This window comes from Kluyveromyces marxianus, chromosome 8 (genome assembly GCF_001417885.1).
Source record: "Kluyveromyces marxianus DMKU3-1042 DNA, complete genome, chromosome 8".
Lineage (NCBI taxonomy): Eukaryota > Fungi > Ascomycota > Saccharomycetes > Saccharomycetales > Saccharomycetaceae > Kluyveromyces > Kluyveromyces marxianus.
Window position 1 is genome coordinate 833,191 of NC_036032.1, and position 19,820 is coordinate 853,010.

General features: G+C 38.4%; 9 protein-coding genes across 9 annotated transcripts; 5 read left to right on the forward strand and 4 right to left on the reverse strand.

Moving 5' to 3' along the window:
- Positions 1–40: 40 nt before the first annotated feature.
- KLMA_80386 (uncharacterized protein) lies at positions 41–1,195 on the reverse strand (the record flags this gene model as incomplete). Its single annotated transcript, XM_022822141.1, has 1 exon — positions 41–1,195. One exon carries the CDS (start codon positions 1,193–1,195, stop codon positions 41–43), a length of 1,155 nt encoding a protein of 384 aa, XP_022678431.1.
- Positions 1,196–1,808: 613 nt separating this feature from the next.
- KLMA_80387 (uncharacterized protein) lies at positions 1,809–3,203 on the forward strand (the record flags this gene model as incomplete). Its single annotated transcript, XM_022822142.1, has 1 exon — positions 1,809–3,203. One exon carries the CDS (start codon positions 1,809–1,811, stop codon positions 3,201–3,203), a length of 1,395 nt encoding a protein of 464 aa, XP_022678432.1.
- A 495-nt stretch (positions 3,204–3,698) lies between these two features.
- On the forward strand, positions 3,699–5,393 carry HXT14 (Hxt14p; the record flags this gene model as incomplete). The annotated part of the gene is made up of 1 exon (XM_022822143.1): positions 3,699–5,393. One exon carries the CDS (start codon positions 3,699–3,701, stop codon positions 5,391–5,393), a length of 1,695 nt encoding a protein of 564 aa, XP_022678433.1.
- Positions 5,394–5,854: 461 nt separating this feature from the next.
- On the forward strand, positions 5,855–9,808 carry RTC1 (Rtc1p; the record flags this gene model as incomplete). Its single annotated transcript, XM_022822144.1, has 1 exon — positions 5,855–9,808. The coding sequence occupies one exon, from the start codon at positions 5,855–5,857 to the stop codon at positions 9,806–9,808; it is 3,954 nt and encodes a 1,317-aa protein (XP_022678434.1).
- A 23-nt stretch (positions 9,809–9,831) lies between these two features.
- Positions 9,832–10,692, reverse strand: KLMA_80391 (uncharacterized protein; the record flags this gene model as incomplete). The annotated part of the gene is made up of 1 exon (XM_022822145.1): positions 9,832–10,692. The coding sequence occupies one exon, from the start codon at positions 10,690–10,692 to the stop codon at positions 9,832–9,834; it is 861 nt and encodes a 286-aa protein (XP_022678435.1).
- Positions 10,693–12,091: 1,399 nt separating this feature from the next.
- On the forward strand, positions 12,092–12,724 carry CDC33 (translation initiation factor eIF4E; the record flags this gene model as incomplete). Its single annotated transcript, XM_022822146.1, has 1 exon — positions 12,092–12,724. The coding sequence occupies one exon, from the start codon at positions 12,092–12,094 to the stop codon at positions 12,722–12,724; it is 633 nt and encodes a 210-aa protein (XP_022678436.1).
- Positions 12,725–13,130: 406 nt separating this feature from the next.
- VNX1 (calcium/hydrogen antiporter) lies at positions 13,131–16,169 on the reverse strand (the record flags this gene model as incomplete). The annotated part of the gene is made up of 1 exon (XM_022822147.1): positions 13,131–16,169. One exon carries the CDS (start codon positions 16,167–16,169, stop codon positions 13,131–13,133), a length of 3,039 nt encoding a protein of 1,012 aa, XP_022678437.1.
- A 796-nt stretch (positions 16,170–16,965) lies between these two features.
- KRE1 (Kre1p) lies at positions 16,966–17,850 on the forward strand (the record flags this gene model as incomplete). The annotated part of the gene is made up of 1 exon (XM_022822148.1): positions 16,966–17,850. The coding sequence occupies one exon, from the start codon at positions 16,966–16,968 to the stop codon at positions 17,848–17,850; it is 885 nt and encodes a 294-aa protein (XP_022678438.1).
- Positions 17,851–18,040: 190 nt separating this feature from the next.
- On the reverse strand, positions 18,041–19,312 carry ARG8 (acetylornithine transaminase; the record flags this gene model as incomplete). Its single annotated transcript, XM_022822149.1, has 1 exon — positions 18,041–19,312. One exon carries the CDS (start codon positions 19,310–19,312, stop codon positions 18,041–18,043), a length of 1,272 nt encoding a protein of 423 aa, XP_022678439.1.
- Positions 19,313–19,820: the final 508 nt, after the last annotated feature.

Consider the following 19,820-nt stretch of genomic DNA (forward strand, 5'->3'; position numbering starts at 1 on the left):
GTAGGTAGGTAGGTTCCATATGATCCACATATTTTTTGTTTTAGAATATATACCGGCTCACAAGTCCGACTTGGAGCAAGTGACCGTCGTTTATTATGAATGGGATAATGCATTTGTTAATGAACGAAAAAATGATGTCGTTTTGTGCGGTTTGCGGGAGCCTTTGTACTTGGGTAGTTAGTTTTTGAATCCAGAGGATATATTCTGGGGTATCGTTGATGTCCTGCTTCTTGAAAGAAGTTTTATTCGAGCCGGTGTGGGTAGTCGTGCGAATTGATGATGCATCGAAGGAGGATTCTTCGGGACGGAAGGATTGGGGAGTAGAAACAGACAGGACTGAAGTTGTGACAGATTGTACCGTAGATTCGTGGCTGACATGTGAAGTTTCAGGGTATTCTACCGTTGAATGGTGAACTGACCAGCGGGACATGACCTTCATTTTCTGGAAAATATTACGTTTCGATTTAGAGCTTGTTGTTTTGGAACTAGAGATGGAGCTCGTATCTCCCCCTCCTGCTCCTCCGCTGGGTATTCTTTTAGATACGTAAAGAGATTTTCTATCGATCTGGGTTTGTCTGCGACTGAGAGGTTCTATGGATTGAGCCATAGAAGTTCCCGACGACGGATTGAACGTTGATCCAGAACTCTTGGGCGCATGTTCGTTCAATGGCTTTTGCAGGGACGCTTGCACAAGCTTATTCAAATACTGCAATGTACGAGCAACAACCTCAACGCGTTGGGGGTTAGTATTGCGCAGGTAGTCATCTAGTGTATTATTCAGTGTCTTGATAACATTCACCTTCAATGGGACATTTTCCACTGGAAACTCATCTTCAATTGTATAATTCTTCACATTCCATGTCTCTTTGGATATGCTTAAACCCAGGGATACTAATACTGGTGTCTCACTTTCCATACTTTCGACAATCCTTTGTAAATTTCCAATACATCTTTGCGCAACCGATTGTTTTGATTGTTCTGTATACTCCGCTACTTGTTCTGAAAAGTCATACGGAGCAATATAACGGTCGAAATCAAATGACTCTAGAGGATCAGTCTGCGACGATGGCTCTACAGATAGCCCTCTAAGAGAATCTAGAGTAGGAGACCCAATTTCTATCAATTTGCGTTGACTCTTTCCAGATGCAGAAACATTTGAACTGTCTGAATACAGCGATAAAAACGATTCGCTCATCAAGCCTCGACTAGCAAGTAAAGTTCAACAACAATGTGTGTTACTCTTCAATGCTTTCAATTAATGCAATGCAAACCTTAGAATTTGGATTTCACCTAGCTTTAAAAGTCAGTGATGTCTTTTTGTTTATACTGTAAATTATGAGATTACATTAAAAGTAGTCTTTTTTCGTAGAACAAAGGTAGTTAGTTTGTTTCCACCTAGACAAGGTATCAATACCAAAACAGATACACTTTACAACTTAAATAGTCTTATTGAATATTTTTATGCTATGACACTTGCAAAATGAATTGGAATTGTAGATTTAAAATTCTCATGATTGGTGTACGAATTTAACCAACGTCTTGTCTTTTTGTAATATCTCCGATCCGAGTTTTAGCCTATGTCACTTTTGTTCTTTTTCATAATACCCGTTATAATTAAGAAATAATAAGGAAATGGGTATTTCATAAACTCGGTTATCACACGACGTTTGTCAAATAAATAGTGTGTACCTTCTAATACTATCACCCTATCGAATATTCGTTACAACTTAACACAACTCTAGAAGAATACATAGTCCCCATACAGTGTAATCCTTTTCCATTGTGATCCTGTAGGACAATTTGAAGCTATGATTAACATCTCTCAAAAGTCTAAAAGTAGAAGACCAAAGTTTTTGCTCAGGTTTTCTATCAACCAACTCACTAACATTCCACAATCGGCTGGATACTGCTATTGTAAATGGCATTTAAAAGATGGAACAGGGACGTCCACTTCTAAGATCGAGCAAGAAGGGCAGCAGATTGATACGAACCACCAGAGCAAAGGTGTCACAGAGCGAATTTTTGTAAAGAATCATAGGGCGGTGTGGAACTACAAAGTTGACCCTCCAATAAAGGTTAAACTGCATGTGGATAAATACAAGAGCCTTTCGAAGAAAATACTTATCGTTGAAGTGTATTTCGAATTTCTAGAGGATGTTACAAAGAACGAACAAAGTAATGGCAAGCTGAACCATCATAGCCATACCTATACTCAAAAGGTTACAGGTAAAATTTTATTAGGAAATGTGACGATTGATGTAACACATTTTATTGACCAGAATGGGACGGAATTTCATGACAGGTTTTTACTTCAGAAATCAAAAGTTAACTCTATTTTAAGCATGTCAATCAAGATGCAGTTAATTAGGGGGAAATTCGAAGACTTTAGACTAACTAACGGCGAACAACTGTTGCAAAAAAACAAACTGGAACTATCTAATTATATGGAAAACTATTCAGATACGTCTTCTAACCCAACGACGCCAATATCATCACTCCATCCACCAGAAAGTTCCGACTCCAAATTATCCGGCGGAGTTCGCAAAACCTCGCATTTATCACATCCAAAAACTATACATATGCATGGAGAAACGTTGGCCTCCTTGACAATATCAAACCAGCTAGTTGAAAAATTGTACCAAAAGACCTTCAAATTCCCGTGGGACCCACGTCCCGGCGAATATACACCACAAGAATGCGTCGAAGATATTCTGGAAGGTGGTAATGGTTGGGCGAAAAACGAAAAAGGCATTAATTTAATCGATTTAGAGGCCTTACAAATAACTGACCTAGGCAATGATGACTATTTGTTAGCTTCTCTTCTAGATCAACAAGGAATTCATTATACGCCGAACAATTCAAACCTAAATTGGGATATTCTAGCATCTAAATGGGGCAAGTCAGGCTATACAAAATCGAGAGGAGAATACCTAAAAGCTAACATACAGAATCATTATTATACTGGGAAAAAGCAAAATATTGATGATCTTGCTGCAGAGAAGCTCAAGGATTCTAAGAGTTGGAAAGTCAGTTACAATCCTTCTAAAGACGCATCATTGAATAATTCAAAATTGCAACTTCTCCATTCACAGCATCATAATTTCCACTTTGACCACTTTTTTGAACATGAGGGCGAATCTCACAGCTCAAATGCGCATTCCCTTGAAAATATAATTGGCCACAGGAAATCAGAGAGTCAGTAGTTTCGAATGTATCTCGGATCACCGGAAATATCACTGGTTGAATATTAATTTAGAAATCTAACGTTTCAATCTTTAACGCTGTTGTAATATTACACATTTACTCTTTTTTTTTTTTAGACTATTATCCACCTTGTTTATTAGGATGCTACAAACCAACATAAGTGAAGTGACAAGTATCAAAAAAAATACAGATATGAAACGCAAATTATGGGCTATACGGAATTTCAAGGAGCTATATGTTTTGTTGCATTCACACAAGCGTTTCTTATATATCTATATTTTGGTTTTTTTTGGCAAATGTTTTTGCGACATTGTGTCAAAGATTTGCAATTTGCGCGTGTCACTTCTTGAAAATGATCTGGACTTGGTAAAAAAAGAAGCAGCTTTATCACAAAATCTCATACGATCTAAGTTAAGAAACTGCTTATACGCGAGTTTGACACATTTGCTCAAGTACATGTTTGAAACTGTTTTATTTTATGTTTTTGTATAAATATGGGAATAAAATGTTACTGTCACCAGAATAACTTTATAATTTACCGAAAACATCAACCAGTAAAGTGTCTCTGTATCGCCCTAAGACAACCAAGAACTTTAGATATGTCAGAAGATACAACATCATCCTTTGAAACAACGGAAAAAGCCATAGATGTCCTCATGAAGGAAAACGCTTCGGCTACAAATTCCTCGGAGTTTGACAACAATATTGTTAGTCAAACAGCATTTTCTTCTGAAAAGGATACTACTACAGCCAAAAATAAATTGCCATTACAACCGATTTTGCTATGTCTAGCTACGTCATTTGCTGGTTTTATTTTTGGTTGGGATGTCGGTACCATAGGTGGGATTACAAACATGGCTTCATTTCAAAACCACTTTGGTACTAAATATAATGCTGCCACAAATATGTACTACTTCCCCAAAATGCTTGTTGGGTTGATTGTATCCATTTTCAACATTAGCTGCGCTTTAGGTGGTCTATTTCTTGTTAAGATTGCTGATATAAATGGAAGGAAACCTGGAATATATGCAGCTCTAACCATCTACTCTTTGGGAACTTTGATTGGTTGGACTTGTGGCGCGTCATGGTGGTATTTCTTCTTTGCGAGATTTATTTCTGGATTAGGTGTTGGTGCTACTGCAGTTATGATCCCCATGTTCATTGGAGAGTCTGCACCTATTAATATTCGTGGTGCTATGGTTGTTCTTTATCAATTGATGATTACTTTAGGGATTCTAGCCGGAAATATTGTTAATTATAGCTGTAAGAACACTTTGAATGCAAGGGACAATATTACCTGGAAGATCCCTGTGGGGTTAGGAAACTTATGGGCAGCAATTGTGGTTCTTGGAGTTCACTTAATGCCAGAATCCCCTTTATTCCTCACTAAAAGATTCGGTGACGTTTTGCAAGCCAAAAAATCTTTTGCTCGTATGAACAGCTTAAATACAGACGATCCTCTTGTCGAGAATCATATTCAAAACCTTATGAAAGAAGCAGAGGCAGACGATAAGTTGGATGAAGGTACGAAACATGGAAAGTTTGAATTTATCTTCGGTGAGCCTAGATTAGGTTTCAGACTATTTATTGGTATTATGGTTATGGCATTCCAACAACTATCTGGTGCAAACTATTTCTTTTACTATGGGACAACTCTTTTTAATTCTGTTGGAATTGAGGACCCATACTTAACCTCTATTTTATTATCATCAGTCAACTTTGCATCGACATTTTTGGGTATCTATTTGGTAGAAAGGTTAGGCCGAAAAGCTTGTTTGATTCTTGGTTCGGTTGGTATGTTCACTTGTATGTCAATATACGCATCAGTTGGATCGTTTGCCTTGACAAAAACTCCTCAAGCTTCTGGTGCAGTTATGATCACTTTTACTTGTATATATATCATGTTTTTTGCATGTACAAGTGGTCCAGTTTCTTTCGTTGTCATCTCAGAGTTGTTCCCTGCTAGGACAAAGGCTATTTCAATGGCTATTTGTACTTCGATGAATTGGCTCTGTAACTTTTTCATCTCACTTTTCACTCCTTATGTTACTGAGAAGATCGGATTCAAACTTGGGTTTGTTTTCGCTGTGTGCTTATTCGTATCGGTATGGTTCTTCACATTCTTTTTGAAGGAAACCAAGAATAAAACGTCCGAAGAAGTCGACAAACTATATGCTCTCACTGAGTAAAAATGAATATTCCAAAGAAATATATGATTCAATATGGGCCTCTAGAAATTTATATGCTAACTTGATAATGTGAAGTAAAAATAGGAGATTATGAACTTTCTTCTTGATTTAATTTTATGTAAATGGACTTTTTATGTAGTGCAAATAACTTTAAGCATGACAAAAATTAAGACACATGAATCCTTATAATTAATCAGAGAAATTATGTTACTCAATTGTTAAAAAAGTAATCATACATGCCAATAAATTTAATGAAATCAATTTTTCTTTTCAGGTTGTCGTTTTGTAGTGTTATTTCATCTCTATCTCGGCGATATATATGCTATTTATTCTATAAAAAACAGAAAGTATTGTTATGACTGAAGTGACCATGATCTTCATATTATACTAGTAGATAAGAAAAGCTAAACGAAGTAAATTGATTATCGGTGATTCGAAGGTACCGGCCGATCTCCATCATAATGTATAAACGAAATGGTGGCAGTCGAAGAGTGTCTACATCTCAAAATCAATTGTCAGAAACACCTGCATCAGTGAAATATTCTTCATCAAACTCCAGGTATACACTTCACAGGCAATATAGCACTGGCTTTCCCTCTTCATCTTACGGACTGTCTCCTAAATCTAAAGCCGATGTTCGAAATACATACAATACGGCTAATACTAATAATGTTGGAAGGGAAAGTTCTTCTAATGAAGATGATCAGAACATCAGATGGAAATCTACTAAGAACTCAGGGGAGCAAACACGTAGATTCCATGGGGCAAGGTATACGCTACAAACTAATAAAGAGATATCAAGTATAGATAAGATTAACGATCCTCGGAGTAGATCATTGGTCATAGCAGGGAAAAGTCACCTAGGACTATATTCATTTGATGAGGAATCACATACCATTGTTAATACACATGATTTTGTTCAATCGACCAAAAACAACACAGGGCTAACGAAAACATCATCATCACCTAGCCTTAGAAGGTCTAATAATAAGATATCGACTATTTCTGATGTAAAAGCTGGCTTTCACAATCATAAAAACTACATAGCTATTTGTGGTACATCAACAACCGTTTCTATCTATGATATTAATAAAACCGCATCCATCGATAACCCACTAATAACAACTCTATCAGAACATACAAGATCAATTAATAGTGTAGACTTCAATATGGTGCAAACTAACCTGATAATTAGTGGAGGCCAAGATGGGTGTATCAAAGTCTGGGATTTAAGATCCCCGAAAATGTATACTAATCGAAGTGATGTGAGTATTAACACTGGCTCAGACTCCATAAGAGATGTCAAATGGATGCCTTCTTATGATTTTGCGAATGATAGTAATGGAATATCAAACAAATATCTCAAGTTTGCTTCAGTTCATGATTCAGGATTGTTACTAAAGTTTGATTTACGACAACCTGCGCAGGCCGAAAGAAAAATTAACGCACATTCAGGCCCTGGATTATGTTTAAATTGGCATCCACATCAAGACTATATTATAAGCGGTGGAAGAGATGGAAAATGTTGCTTATGGTATCTTGGTGACAAATCCAATGTAGCTGGCAATAATAGCAACACCACCATAAATCTTACCAATACTCCACATACTTTTTCAACGACATATCCTATAGGCTTGGGAACAACATCTTTAGCTTTTCCTGAGCTCACTATCAATACTGCCCGTCCTATGAACAAATTAAAATTCTGTCCGAAGTATGATAGTAATGTATTCAACTCTTTGATTGGTACTTCATCAATGGGCGAGGATTCTGATATTTCCGTCTATTCATTGGCAAGAAAGTACATCCCTAAAACTGTGGTAACATCTGGAGCGCCATCTGTTGGTTTTGTGTGGTGGGATGAAAATATAGTGTTTAACATCGATAAGCAAAATGTTGTGACAGGTTGGGATACATCTCAAACACCACAGTTGTTGGACAATTTACCAAAAAATGCTGTAAAATGGAGAGATTTAGATGGTGATGGTATATTGTTTTTAGATCAGAAACCAGGTGGATATAGATCTCAAGAAGAGTTGATACTAACTCCAGGCAGTGGCGACAATCGCCGAATATCACTCCCTCATAGAATGAGTAGCGCCACAACCAACAGTTTTATGGCCAATAACAATCTACACATGATAAACAACAACAATAGTAGTGCAGCAAGTTTTTCAAAAAATGCTCCTTTCGGGCTGTCTCATCCTCATCCAAATAGCTTATATGGTGAGAAACCAAGTTTACCAAAACATACACCTTCCTTTAGCAGTAAAATTTCTCCATCAGTAAATGGTTCTTCCTGGCCTAATCCATATAACTCATCTCATCACAATTCTATTGCGTCAGGTTCAGAGTCTGCATTACAGGTGGCGAACGAATCTTTTGTACAATCGCCGTATTTGATAGGATTAGATTTCCCACATGTTTTGAATACAATTCGTAACACAAGGCTGGCGGATATGAACAGAAGAGTCGAAAGCCAGGATGTATTGGAGCTAAAATCTTCACCTACCGAAGTATTCAAGTTTTTAGCTCGTGAATTGAAGTTCTCTTACAAACAAAGCTATATTGATTTTAAAGACAATACACGTGAACTTGAAACAAGTAGTACTAGAGGTTCGATAGAATCAAAGAACAATTTAATGGAGAAGTTAGGATTAACGGAGAATAATACTTGGACACACTTGATCAAGTACACGAAATCCCATGAATCAGATGAGGTAACTTCAAAAGGAACGGAAGCCAGGAGTCCACTCTCTGAAAATGATAATAGCTTAGAGCGGTCAGATACCATCCATAATACTGAAATAGATAAACCTGACAACTTAGGAGACGATATTAATAACAATCAACTAGATACAAAAGATTTGGTTGAGCTTATAACAGTTTGTGATAAAAATGCAGAAACCTATTTGATGATTGAGGATTTTGCTAATTATAAAGTTTGGTTGATGATGCGAGATGCTTTGTTATGGGATTTGAAAATCCTCACTGAATCCATGGCCACTGAAGAAAACACGATGGGGTTAGGAAAAAAAGATCTATATACTGAACAGCCTTGGGCAAAAAATGACAGTTTTTCGAGCCTAAAGGACATTAGAAATAGTGCTGCGACAAGCGACTACACGTCTTATAGTGCCACTGATCTGAGCTCTTCGGTCAATACCCACCCGAGGAATTCTTTTAATCAACCTACTCATCTCACACAACCCCCTACTGTTTCAAAACTTAAAGAACAGCTGGAATCATCCAAAGAAACTTCAACAATGTCAAGAGCAGATTCAATCCAAAATTCTTTACAGGAGGACATCATGCGTATCAGGCAATTGCACAAGAACAATTCTGATAAAACAGACATAGCAATTGAAGATTACGAGCGGAATGAAAATGAAGACGAAAATAATGAGAATGAAGGGCAATTCATAAAAATTCCGAACAGCGAGAACAGAAAAAGCTCTTTCGCAACTAGTCCTACCCATGTCACTGGGTCCATCGATAACTCTGAAACAGGAGATGAACACATACAACCACGTCGCCCACGGACCTCTTTTATAGATTCGTTCATCTCTCAGCTAAGATCGCCTGCATCTCCCAAAGTCGAAGGCGATAAAGAAAGCGTCAGTAGTAAAATCTCTCCTTTACCCAATTTGAACACATCTGCCGCTTCATTTATGAATTCGAAGAAAAATGTAATTGGGCAACATAAGCTTCAAACTGCACCAGAAGTGGCAAGCATACCAGAATCAAGTATTGGCCAACATCATTTTAGAGGTGCTAGTGTCTCTACCACTAAAGCTGAGAATCAAGTATCTGGGATTACTACTCTTATAAACGAAACTAAGAAGGGCTATAATACAATAACTCCACCATGGTCAACAAGGAAAGTTATCCAACAAATTTATGAGCAGAGTGTTTCTTCCGGAAACATCCTATTAACCATGGCAATCGTCCTCCTATTCCAGGATAGATTTCAGCTAGTCAACGAGGAAACAGTGAAAAACGCCATTACTGAATTTACAACATTACTCCATAGGTATGAGTTATTTGAAATTGCTGCAGAATTGATGAAGAACTGTCCTTATAGTGATATCTCCAACAATAGTGCCGGATTATCTTCCATTCAGTTGTACTGTGACTCTTGTGGTAAAGCGTTAATAAACGAAGTTTCCAAAGAGAAGTTCACCAAAGAAAAGCACGATACGAACATTGATGCAATGGCTCGATATGGGTACTGGTATTGTGATTCATGTTCAAAGCGAAACACGCTATGCTGTTATTGTAATAGACCAATGAAGAGTTTAGCTATATGCATGCTAAATTGTGGGCACGAAGGTCATTTCGGATGCTTGAAGAAATGGTATCTTGAAGAAAACATGGACACCTGCCCGTTGGGATGTCTTGGGATTCTTTTATAACAAGTATAGTTCTGGTAGGTACGTTATATTAAATCATGCTTTTGTAAAAATTCTTTAACGACAACCCAATACCCATCCTGTATTATTGTATCGTTGTGGGTGCCCTGAGGCAATTCTACAAATTGCTTAAGGCTAGAAGGACACAACTTGTACAACAACTTCATATGAAGTGGAGGAACAATCTCATCTTTGAGCCCAGAAAGGAACAAAAATGGTAACTGCTCATCTTGAATTTTAGCGATTTCATGTTCTGAATCCCAAACCTCATGGCACATAAATGATACATGCTTTAGCAGGGGAAACACATATGGAATTACTTTCCTAATAGATAGGAATGTATTTTCCAAAATTACTGCATCGCATAAGCTTGTGAACTTCCTAGCGATGTAGATGGCATTGGCACCTCCAAGAGACCTGCCATGCAATATCAACTTTCTTGACTTGTGGAAGTCGCTGTTGGCCAAGTGGTGCATAACGGTATCAGCATCAATCTTCAAGCCAGCCTCAGACGGCGAGCCTGTAGAGAGACCGTACCCACGGTACGAGTAAATGAAAATAGAGACATTAAGCTCATGGTAAAGGAACCTTGCCATGGGTAAGAAATATCCGATATTACCGGCGTTAGGGCTGAGTATTAGCATGGTTGCAGTAGAGTTATCGTTTCTAATATCAAACGCCTTGATAAACACCCCATCGGGGGTCTTCAAAGTAACATCCTCATACGGAAGCCCATACTGATCAGGCGTATCGACATGGTCTCGAGCACCTTGCGCCCACGATGGATACACCAACCTATTCTGGTACAGGTACAGTGCACTCAGCGAGGCTGAAACTAGAATAGCAGCTCCAGTGAAAACCATCTTCGTAATTCTCATCAGCATCATCAACAACTAAAGTAGCCAGTTATACTTATTAAGTTCAAGCAATCGAACAAAAGTTATGCAATAATAAATAGTACTAGTTGATGATTTACAGAGATGCGTCTCTTACAGCCATCTCCTTATCAACACAACTTATATGCTAATTCTCGTGCTCTAGAACCACACACACTATCAGCACTACTCAGTAGTTGTTAAGTATATAGTACAGTACAGTGCAGTACGGCACCCCTGTTAAACATCCGCAAATCCATCTCCAGTCGCTTTGTGTGTGCATGCGCATGACTTTTTTACAAGGGAACAAACAATACCAAAATATTCGAAACTCGAAGTGCATACATACGAAACCTTCGAATAACAATAACGACACATGTGTGGCTCAGCTCGTCTCGGCACGAACTGACTGCTCTGGGTCCGTTTTCCGTTCCATTTCGGCCTATACGTAGCCGGGTAATCTTGTCACTATTTTCAGGTCACGTTGAAGAAATTTTTGTTTCAATATCATCATGAACGAGAGTACAAGCTGCAACGGACGCAATGTAAACCAGCGAGCGTCTGGGGGGGAGGAAAAAGTAAATCCAATGAGTACATGAAAAACAAGAGGGAGCCCGATTACCCGGATACGAAAGCTTACCAACTTCTTTTTTTCTTCATCACGTGAACGTAGTGGCATTTATTCATTTACTTATTTTTTCTTTCTTTCTTTCTTCCTTCCATTGATGTGCTCTAGCTTCGTTACGGTAGCCCAGTCCAGTAATAGCGGTCAGCGGAGTGAGAGCATATTTGATTTTTGCTTTTTGGATTGTTTGGGTTGTGAGCTGAGGTGCAGCTGAAGCCCAAAGAACCGTCAATGTGTGAACTGATTATTCGAATATCGGTTGTTGTTTTTTAAAAGGCGTTTAAATGCCCGACCATCTGGTTTCGTCACTATGGGATGGGGTCAGGAAATTTTTTGATCCCACATCTGTATTGTCGATGTAGAGTTGAAGATGTACATTGTTAGTTAGTGCGTCGTCTGTCCAAAAAGAAAAAGCTCGTAGTTTCAGCTGTCCAGTAGAACAGAGAGTAATAAGAGCGGTTCAGAAAGGTGTAGGTACGTGTTTAGAGTATATTTACAGTTATTTAGACTTTGATTACGTTGGGCAGGTTGGTTCTATGTGTTCTTTGTATGGACCAACTTTCGATGTTGCGTAGAAGTTTCCGTATACACACTAGGTATCTTTTTTCTTGTTGAAGCATTTTCAAATAAAATTTTCCTTTATAGTTTTCAAGTCTGATAAAATAACCACTACTTCGGGTAGAAGAAGATATTGGTGGATGGATATAGTGGTGTTTTCGTTATTGGACCTTATTGCAAGAACCACGAAAGGAGACGGTTACGTATTTAATAGCATCTAGAAGAAAAATGTCTGTTGAAGAAGTTACTCAAAAGACCCAAGACTTGAAAGTGGAAGATAGCAAGCCAGCTACTGTTCTCTCTGACTCCAAGGACTTCGAATTGAAGCATCCTTTGAACAGCAAATGGACCTTGTGGTACACCAAGCCAGCTGTGGATAAATCGGAATCGTGGTCCGACTTGCTACGTCCAGTCACCAGTTTGGAGACTGTGGAGGAATTCTGGGCCATTCAAAACGGTATTCCAAAGCCATACGACTTGCCAATCAAGTCTGACTACCACTTGTTCAGAAACGACATCAGACCAGAATGGGAAGACGAAGCCAATGCTGAAGGTGGTAAGTGGTCTTACCAATTCAAGAACAAGAGACACAATATTGATGAATTGTGGTTAAGAACCTTATTGGCCGTCATTGGTGAAACTATCGATGAAGAAGATTCGGAAATCAATGGTTGTGTTTTGAACGTCAGAAAGGCTGTCTTCAAGATTGCCATTTGGACAAGAACCACAAACATGAAGTCATTGACTAACATCGGTACCAAGTTCAAGCAAGTTTTGCAACTTGGAGAAGACGAAAAGTTGGAATTCTACAACCACAGAACTTCTAACTCCGGCCATGCTCCTCCAACCGCTGTATTGTAAATTAGCAACTCACGAATAAACAATCAAATAAACTAACTCACTTATCAGTCAATATATTACAAACGTTTAATACTTTTTTTTTTTTTTATCGATTTTCAGTTCTTGAACAAGTTCAAGTTCATTATCTTTACATATATCCCTGCTCGTTTTGTTTCGCAACGACTTCACAGTAGTTAAGACTGAGTAGATCACATAATCAGATATATTAGTTATCTGTGCATGTCGATTTCTTCTACATAGTTTTACTACTTGTGTGCTCATTGAAATTGATTGCACCAATCAACTCATAAACAACAAAATAAATCATGTACGTATAAATGTTATTGACGTGTTTGTGCCCAGCCTTCACATAATTAAATTACGAGGGCACTCTTCTTAGGCTTCGGAATGCAATGTGTTCTACTCCTCAAAATATCTGTAACATTTCGTCCCAAAAACCATTATCTATAACCCCTTGGAAATAGAAGCCAAACATTACCACAAGGTAGAGTAATATTAGTATACTTCCTTTGAAATAATTGGATTTACCTTCTGCGTACAAGTATGTGAATAAAAACACAGAAGCGACGGACGCAATCAAATCCCATCTGGGGAATATCAAGGCGAACATGCTCTCCCTAATGTTAATCTTAGTTAAATCTTTATTCCATACGTATAGCATGGAGAAAATGACCAAAGCAGGAATCTGTAACAAACAAACTTGAAGAGCATATGCACTACCGATTTCCATTGAAAGTGCAACGTTTCCATTCATAGCAAAGGATATAGCGTTCAAAAATTCAGTTGTGTTTGGAATCAATGCAAAAATAGTTAATCCGAGGAATTTAGGATTAATAGGATATTGTTCAAGAACGTGATCAACACAATCCACTAGTATCTCTGCAATCACTGCATATAAGAAAGTAGCACCCAATAATATACATGCTGACTTTGATTTTGACCAATTTGGAGCGTCGTGCCCGTTACTGTGACCGCAATTATCATTAGCTTTGCCTGCAATGTTGGCGCCTGCCGGAACACTAGCATCCCTGTTATTATTTGATGACGTTTGATTTATTGGTCCAAATGAGGATTGACTCATGGATAGGTTTGCAGTATTATTAGCAGTAGCGGTAGTAGCTGCAGTAGCATTTGCCGAAGAATTGCCAGTGTTTTCTTTAGTTTCGGTGATTGGCAACTCCCAAATTAGTTTAGCATGCGTTCTTAACGTGAACCACATTCCTACAATATACTGAAGAAATAGGACAATTGCACAGAACAATGCAATGGGAGCAAGCACATTTTGGTACATCTTGTCAAATTTTAATTGTGGTTGAGAAAAATGACACTTATTTCCCGATTTGTCACATCGCATTTCCCATTCACCATATATTTCATACAACACGGTTGGAATGAACATCACCATCATTGAAAAAATTAACATCGCTGAAGAAACGCCTGCACTTGCAGGATTATACCTTTGCGTCTTCCTATTGATAGCACCGCCACACATAGACATACCGGGTAATAGTAATACAGCTGCCAAAATTGAACCAATCAATGAACCCTCAACTAGTAAACCTTTCCTCTGCTGAATAGCCACACAGTATAAAAATATCTCCACAATAGTTGAGAAGAATGCGTTAATGACAGCAGCAACCCCCATAGAACTTTGCGCTGAAATAGAAGCAACTGCCTGTCCAATATAAAATGCCAAAGGTATAATTGACAGCAAACAGAGCATAAATATGGTAGATTCATTTGTGAACCATGAATCTATATGCCAAAAGTTTTTTATTGCATAAAAGTCGAATATTGTAAACATTACCAATGCTATCAAGTTCATAACGATTACATTAGTACCATCCACTGTAAATTTGTAGTAATGCAAACCAGCACAACGAAACGTACACAACAAGACGTTTTGACCCTTAATCTCTTCGATGGGGGTAGTTGCAACAACAGATGTTGCACTCTTTACATCAATTATTCCTAATGCCAGGGGATGTTTTCTACAATGATACATTAAGTTCCATAAAATATTACTCATTGGAATAGTGAAAACACACAACCATGCTAAAAGCGATAGTAACATAACAATTGGTTGGATGAAAGTGTAGAACATAAAGTAGAAGATAATTCTACCGATTGACCATTCACCACGACCAAATAGTCTTCTATGCAGGTGCGCATTTTCTTCATCGCTTGAATTCTCTGGAGGACTATTTCTATGAAGAATGGATCCATAAGAATTTTGTCTAAAGTGATTCAAACTACTTCCAGCATTGGTTGTCGCAGGTTCTATTGAAGCATTGCCATTCGATGTCATGCTAGCATTAAAAAGCCTAGTGTTATTGTTGTTATTAATATCATCAGGATTTTTTGTGCTGTCATTATTATTGCTATTATTGTTATTGTTATTACTGTTGTTATTAGAATTACTGTCATTAATTGTCTGGGATTCATGGAAAAACAAACGGTTGCTGTAGGTAGTGATCCATTTGTAAAATAATTGTGCACTTATGCCCTCGTCTTGATCTTCTTCTAAATATTGTACATCGGACTTCATGAAAACAATTTTCCCAAATGGTGATAAAAGGTATCTGCCCAATTTGTAAAAGACCACGGAATAATCGAATGCCGACGTAGTGAATCCACCGAAGACAAGGACCATTACAGATGCAAATGAGAAAAGTACAAACAACAACAAACCAGCTGTTAGAGACCATAACAAATTTGTGATCTGAACTCCCAGTGTGATGTTCCGGAATTTCGTTTCGTGAATGTCTTCGTCAGCTGCTTGTTGTACCGATCTCTTTTTTTTGTACAAAGCAGGTTTCCAGATTCTGATACCAAAGGGATGTGTCTTATTAATGGCATCTTGCCTTTCTCTCAACGTATATGACTCAACAGAGCTTATACTTCCCCTTTCTGCATCATCATTCAAACGTTGATCGAGTCTAGCACCAGGGTCTTCATTGGCATTGTCCGCATCCTCATCGTCTTCATCGACAATAAGAGTGTCCAAAGGATTTTCGTCATCGTCATCATCCTGGAATCTCCCGGTGCCATTATTTAAACGAACATGCTCCGCATCAACTCCAGCAGGCACTGGTGAACCCGATTTTGTCGGAATACCTTCGTCTAATTCGTCTGCCTCAAGCAAGCAGCCAGGCCCCAAACGATCCTTTTTCAGCTCCTCTTGCAACACCAGATGCCGGCTTCCATCGTGAACCACAATTCGATCATTTTCCTCACTAATGCTAAACCTCGACCCCATTCGATGCAAGGTGGGCTCGCGCCGAGGCGAGGACGCTGCAGCCCGTTTTAGTTTCAACCCATCCTTAACTCCCTCTAAATAATGATAATCACGCTCCAATTCTTCTGCATCGTCGTCTACTGAAAACACACGGGTTGTGCCTTCAGAAGAATTACTCTTCTGTGGTTTAAGTGACTTTTTAGGCATCCAAGTTATGTTATTGTTATTATTATGATAATGATTATTACTTCGAATATTACTAACCAAGAACAAAGACCAGATTACGTCCCGACTTATCGGCTTTTCACAACTACTTTAAAACAGCAGCAACAGCAGCAGCAGAGTTATACCCTATAATGTGTATCTGGCTTCTCCCTAGTATCTAATTATAGCCAACCACAATTTGCACACCACATGTATCTCGGAATGCATACCCTACGATTTAATCTATACATATTTATATTATATATTTTTATATATACACATTTAAAATGTCTACTTTTTAATATTTACATTTTGCATGTGTTCGATATCAACATTGTGACTGATTAGGTCTTTTCTAAGGGGTCAGGCACCGAAACGAAAACAATAGAGAATGAAACTAACAAAATAAAAAAAAAAAAATATTGCAATAAATTCTGATCACGTGTACACAATATTTTTCTTCTCTTCTAAATATTGTTTTTTTTTTTTTTTATTTTGGGGGAAGAAAAACTTTCGAGGCCAGAAATCTATTTCAGTTCCCCCTAAAAGATGTTCAGATTTCGTTGCGTTTCCAATCTCACTGCGTTTTTACTTTTATTTTTTTTTATTTTTTATTTTTATTTTTTTGTAGTTCTGGCTTTTGCAAAGAAAGGCCACTAAGATCTGATTTTCGACTAAAACATACATGTTTTGTATATAATAATAGAAGTAGAAATGCGAGAAACAACAATCGTCAAGCTTTAAAACATAAAATAACGGCTCCATATAACTATATTCCACACTCCATCGAGGCAAAACTATGAGAAACAACGTCTTAGTTTCACTAGTTGCGCTTTTGGCGGCTTGTGCTTGGGTACAGGCTGTCCCAGTGACAACTACGTTCTTTTCGGTGAATCCAAATGGTGCTACGATAACACTGGTATCCGTGTTTGATCCAGCAACTCTCCCAGGAGCAGCACTAGCCAATACAGCAACCACAGCAACTACAGCTACCACGCCAGCTACGCCAGGGAAGCCAGCTACCACACCAACTACAACAGCTACAACAGCCACACCAGCTACACCAGCTACCACTCCTACCACTACAACAACTCCAGGTGTAGCAGCAGCCGGAGTAACCACCGACACTACTACTGATACAGACGTGACACCAAAGACTCCAGCTGCCGGTGCAGCAACAGACACAAATACCGACACAGACGCAGCAGCAACCACCACACCACCAGCAGCTGCAGCTGCTGTTACTCCAACCACGGATACAGATGAAGCACAGGCAACTGCTAAGCCAGCAACCGGTACAAGACCAGATCCTTCTACTTCTAGAACGCCTCTGAACCCAGATGTGACTAGTGCAGAACCTATTGATACTTACGTGACTTTGACCTACGGAACAACGAAAACAGTTACAAGTAAGAGACAACCTACCAGTGGAATGTGGGTTACTATTACCAAAAACGGACGTACCACAGCTGTGCAGACTACTTGGATCCAAAAATTCAGCAGTCAGTACTCTAAACTGGCCGAACCCAGCTCGGGAAGTGTTGGCATGGGAACTCTGTCGGGATCCGTTGGTATTGTGAAACCTAAAATTGAATCCACCATTTCTAGTGCTGAAGCGTTCGTCTTCAGACCTGCAACTTCTTTCACATCAGCTTTGATCACCTTCTTGATGTTATTCATCTAGGCCTTTTCATTGTCTGCGCCCACTACAACTTATACTTCTTCTACTTCTCTTTTCATAATATATACATATATATATATATATATATTATTGTACACGCACTTTATAAAAATAAATATACATACTGGTTGTATCTACTAAAGCACGTCAGATCGTCTAGCGTCTATAATAAATCCGATTGAATCGGAATTCTTCAGAGATACACTTTCTCAACAGCTTTCTCAAAGATATCTAGACCCTTTTGTAACAGGTCGTCCTCAATCGTTAGGGCTGGGACAAATCTAACGGTAGTCTTACCTGCAGTAATAATTAACAACCCATCGTCTCTCGCAGCCTCCACAATCTTGGCTGGAGGTTCCACAAAATCGCAACCAATCATTAGACCTTTCCCTCTGATATCCTTGATTTGGTTTGGGAAACGTTCTTGCAACTTTTTCAAACGATTAACTAGGAGTTCACCTTTTTGCAAAACCTGCTCTAAGAAATTCTCTTGTGCAATTGTACCAACGACATAGTTTCCAATAGCGGAACCTAATGGATTGCCCCCATAAGTAGTTCCGTGATCACCAACCTTTAATATGTTGTTGATCTTTTCGTTGACTACGGTTGCTGCAATTGGGAAGCCATTACCCAATGCTTTAGCAGATGTGAAAATATCTGGATGTGCTTCCTTTGGTAGGTATGCGTGGGCCCATAACTTACCAGAACGGCCCAAACCACATTGAATCTCATCATATATAACAACGACATCATTGTCATTACATATTTTCCTCAACCCAACCAGGGTGTCAACGGGAATTGGGAACACACCCCCTTCACCTTGAATTGGTTCCACAATTAGACCAGCAACCTTGTCTTTTAGAGCTGAAATTTGCTGTTCCAATTTGTTCAACTCATCGTTGACATTAAGGAATTCAACGCCTGGTATCAAAGAACCAAATGGTTCACGGTATTTTGGATTACTTGTGACAGAAAGAGCACCCATAGTACGACCATGGAACGAGTTTTCAAAAGCAATGATGCCTTGCTTGGATGGATTCTTAAGAATACCATGTTTTTTGGCAAACTTTAATGCTGCTTCATTAGCTTCTGTACCGGAATTACACAAGAAAACCTTGGAGGCATCATGTTGACCACCAAACTTTCTGGTGGCTTCCACCAAAGTCTCACTGAGTTTCAAACACTTATCGTTGTAGTATAAGTTGGAAGAATGGATTAGTTTCTTGCTTTGTTCGTAGATCACCTTCGCAACCTCAGGGTTAGCATGGCCCAACGCAGTCACTGCAATTCCCGCAGTGAAATCAATGTACTCTTTGTGATTTATGTCATCGTACAAAATAGCGTTCTTTCCTCTGGATAATATTAAGTCATTTGGTCTGGAGTAAGTAGTAACTTGGAACTTCTGCTTATCGATTAGAGATTGTAACGCTCTTTTGGAAGAATGAAATTGACGGACACCTCTCATTGCTCTATATAAGATTTTCGTCTGATCTCTGTAACAAATATATATACCTTAATACCAGTCCTATTGGTATTTACTCAATATACAGAACCTATTCCGTTAAGTGATATTCTTAGCGATGATTAAATAGAATTTTGTTTCTCAAATGGAAATACCAATCGAGCAGGAAATATATAGTCAAAAAGAAGGAATTGAAAAAAAAAAAATGCAACAACTTCGGCCTAATTAACCATACAAGGACTAGTTCAAGTAAGATCTTGTTGGTGGTATAATTATTGTTGTGTGTACTGTGCATGACAGCGATATACAAGTGAAGGTGCGCTGTTTTACTGTGTAATACCCTCAATGCATAAGTGACTCATCTCAATACAAAATGAAGATTCATATTGTTGGTTATTGACTCCGTCACTTTTTTTTTTTCCACCGGTTTTTAATTAAACATTCTGTGTTCGAACTTCATGCGAATCTTTAATGCATATATATTTTTCTCTATACTTTGTAACATTTCGAG